The 2375-nt window shown below is 38.7% G+C and overlaps 1 protein-coding gene across 1 annotated transcript in view; it reads left to right on the forward strand.

Moving 5' to 3' along the window:
- Window positions 1–649: 649 nt before the first annotated feature.
- LOC106814012 (casein kinase I isoform alpha) overlaps window positions 650–2375 on the forward strand; it is an 11128-nt gene continuing 9402 nt past the window's right edge. The window contains exon 1 of the mRNA XM_014818267.1: window positions 650–901. Coding sequence (XP_014673753.1) covers window positions 776–901 — 126 coding nt within the window. The 5' untranslated portion in view covers window positions 650–775. The remainder of the gene's footprint in view (window positions 902–2375) is intronic.

The raw sequence follows: 2375 nt of genomic DNA on the forward strand, positions 1-2375 counted from the left end.
ACACGTACGCGAGCAATCAAAACGCTCTGAAAGTTTACATGCATCGTTACATGCATTACATTGCATCCATTACATGCATACATTACATGCATCGAGAAATAAAAATAAAAAATCAATGAAATTTTGCATAAAAGCTTGAGTATATTATTAAGGGCAAACGTGCAGGTGGAAAGCTTTACACATTCAGATATATTTCCTCATACAAATTAATAAAGGCCATATCGATTAGAAGTTAAATATCATAAAAAATTTTCCTTAAAATCCAAAGATGGCCCCGAAGAAAGACATCTTTTTATTTTATCAAGTATATTTACTGTTATGGCATCAAAACACGCTAAATGTCAAATTATGCACGAACTACTATACACCACATGCATGAGTTAGCAATCAGATAATATCTGATATGATTATATATATATATATGTAATATAATTATAATATAATTATTACTATAATTATATATTTATATTATATTATATTTAATATATATTATTCCAGTGCATCAGTGTCAGTGATATCACAGACTAACGGATAGTCTGTGGTGATATGCTCTGGTGATATGCATTTCCCATAATCCACGCGCAGCCTCGTCGTGAACTGTGACCTCTGCTGTGACGTTTGCAATTTGCATGAGCGCCCCCTATGATATCCGCGTCAGAGTGTATCGCGATTGGGGCCTATTGTAGGAATAGAAAAATGGCTGACTTTTAGCAAATATTGCGAAAACAGAAGGAATATCATACTCTCAGTATTTTTCCCTGATATAAACTGAGACATGGCCGCACCGGTCGTTACTTCAAAGTCTGAATTCCATGTTGGTGGAAAATACCGGCTTGTTAGAAAGATTGGTAGTGGTTCTTTTGGTGATATATACTTGGGCATCAACATAACAAATGGTGAGGTAAGACTTGTCTTTACTGTCTTTAGATCAAGAAAGATTACAATCACAGAAACACAGTACCACGAATCTCGCCATATATTTATGCAATACCTTTTTTGCAAGTAGGCTCTAATTACATTTTCTAGTATGCTTTCCATATTCCATTGAAAAATCTATTTAAAAAATCGGTTATACTACACCCTTACTCCTTAGTCCTTACCTTACAGGCTATTGACTATTGTCAGTTTTGACTATTGACAGTATTGTCCTAATTCCCACAGGCACTTGAAGCGTTTCAATAAAATATAATGCTAACTAAATACGAAATCTATTTACTACCAAATTCTTAATATTTCTATACTCTCTTTCACCTATTAGTATTATTGCCGACAGGTTCCTGTCAATTCCGTCCAAATCCTATCCTATGTGCAACCATATACGCTGCCGGCGACATTGCTCTCGCGGCTCTACTGTTGCACGCTTACACTAATATATATAGCAGGTAGGAAAGCGGGATCGCAAAATTCGCTCGACGCTTGCTGGATTTCACACTTTCACAGCGCGAATACACATCCAACAGCTGCCATCTTTATTTCTATGTCAAGAACAGTGTTCACTTGTTATAAAAACATACTGTCTCTGTTCGTAACCGAGCTGTGTCACGCGAAATCACACAAAGACTGACGAAATTCTCGCGTTCGCGAACCTTGCCCCGTAATGTAAATGGCTGTCAGAATCAGGAAACACCTACCAGCGCTCTTCGTGACCTCATTCTTGCGCCGCAACGCTGGAACGTTTATCCACCTCTTTTCTCGCTCCCACCTCTTGGCTTAGCTTAGTCACTCGATGGGTAATCGAGGTGGGAGCGAGTCCCAGTCTATATAGCCCTGATTCTGACAGCCATTTACATTACGGGGCAAGGTTCGCGAACGCGAGAATTTCGTCAGTCTTTGTGTGATTTCGCGTGACACAGCTCGGTTACGAACAGAGACAGTATGTTTTTATAACAAGTGAACACTGTTCTTGACATGGAAACAAAGATGGCAGCTGTTGGATGTGTATTCGTGCTGTGAAAGTGTGAAATCTAGCGAGCGTCGAGTGAATTTTGCGATCCCGCTTTCCTACCTGCTATATATATTAGTGTATTATGGCGCCGGCAGCGTATATTGTTGCACGTAGGATTTGACAGAAAACTGTCGGTAATAATAGGTGAAAGAGAGTATAGAAACATTAAGAATTTGGTAGTAAATAGATTTCGTATTTAGTTAGCATTATATTTTATTGAAACGCTTCAAGTGCCTGTGCTAATTCCCGTGTTTTCCTCGAAGTTTTTAGCATTGCATGGCCATCATACTATTTTTACAATCTGGATCTGGATCTGGATAGTTTACTGCGTAGCCCACGGTTACGTGGATAATAACTAGGGGTGCAACGAATCACAACTTCACGGTTCGGTTCGGTTTTCGGTTTTCACATTTCGGTTCGGTTATTTTCG

This window comes from Priapulus caudatus, unplaced genomic scaffold (assembly GCF_000485595.1).
Source record: "Priapulus caudatus unplaced genomic scaffold, Priapulus_caudatus-5.0.1 Scaffold854, whole genome shotgun sequence".
Taxonomy (NCBI): domain Eukaryota; kingdom Metazoa; phylum Priapulida; class Priapulimorpha; order Priapulimorphida; family Priapulidae; genus Priapulus; species Priapulus caudatus.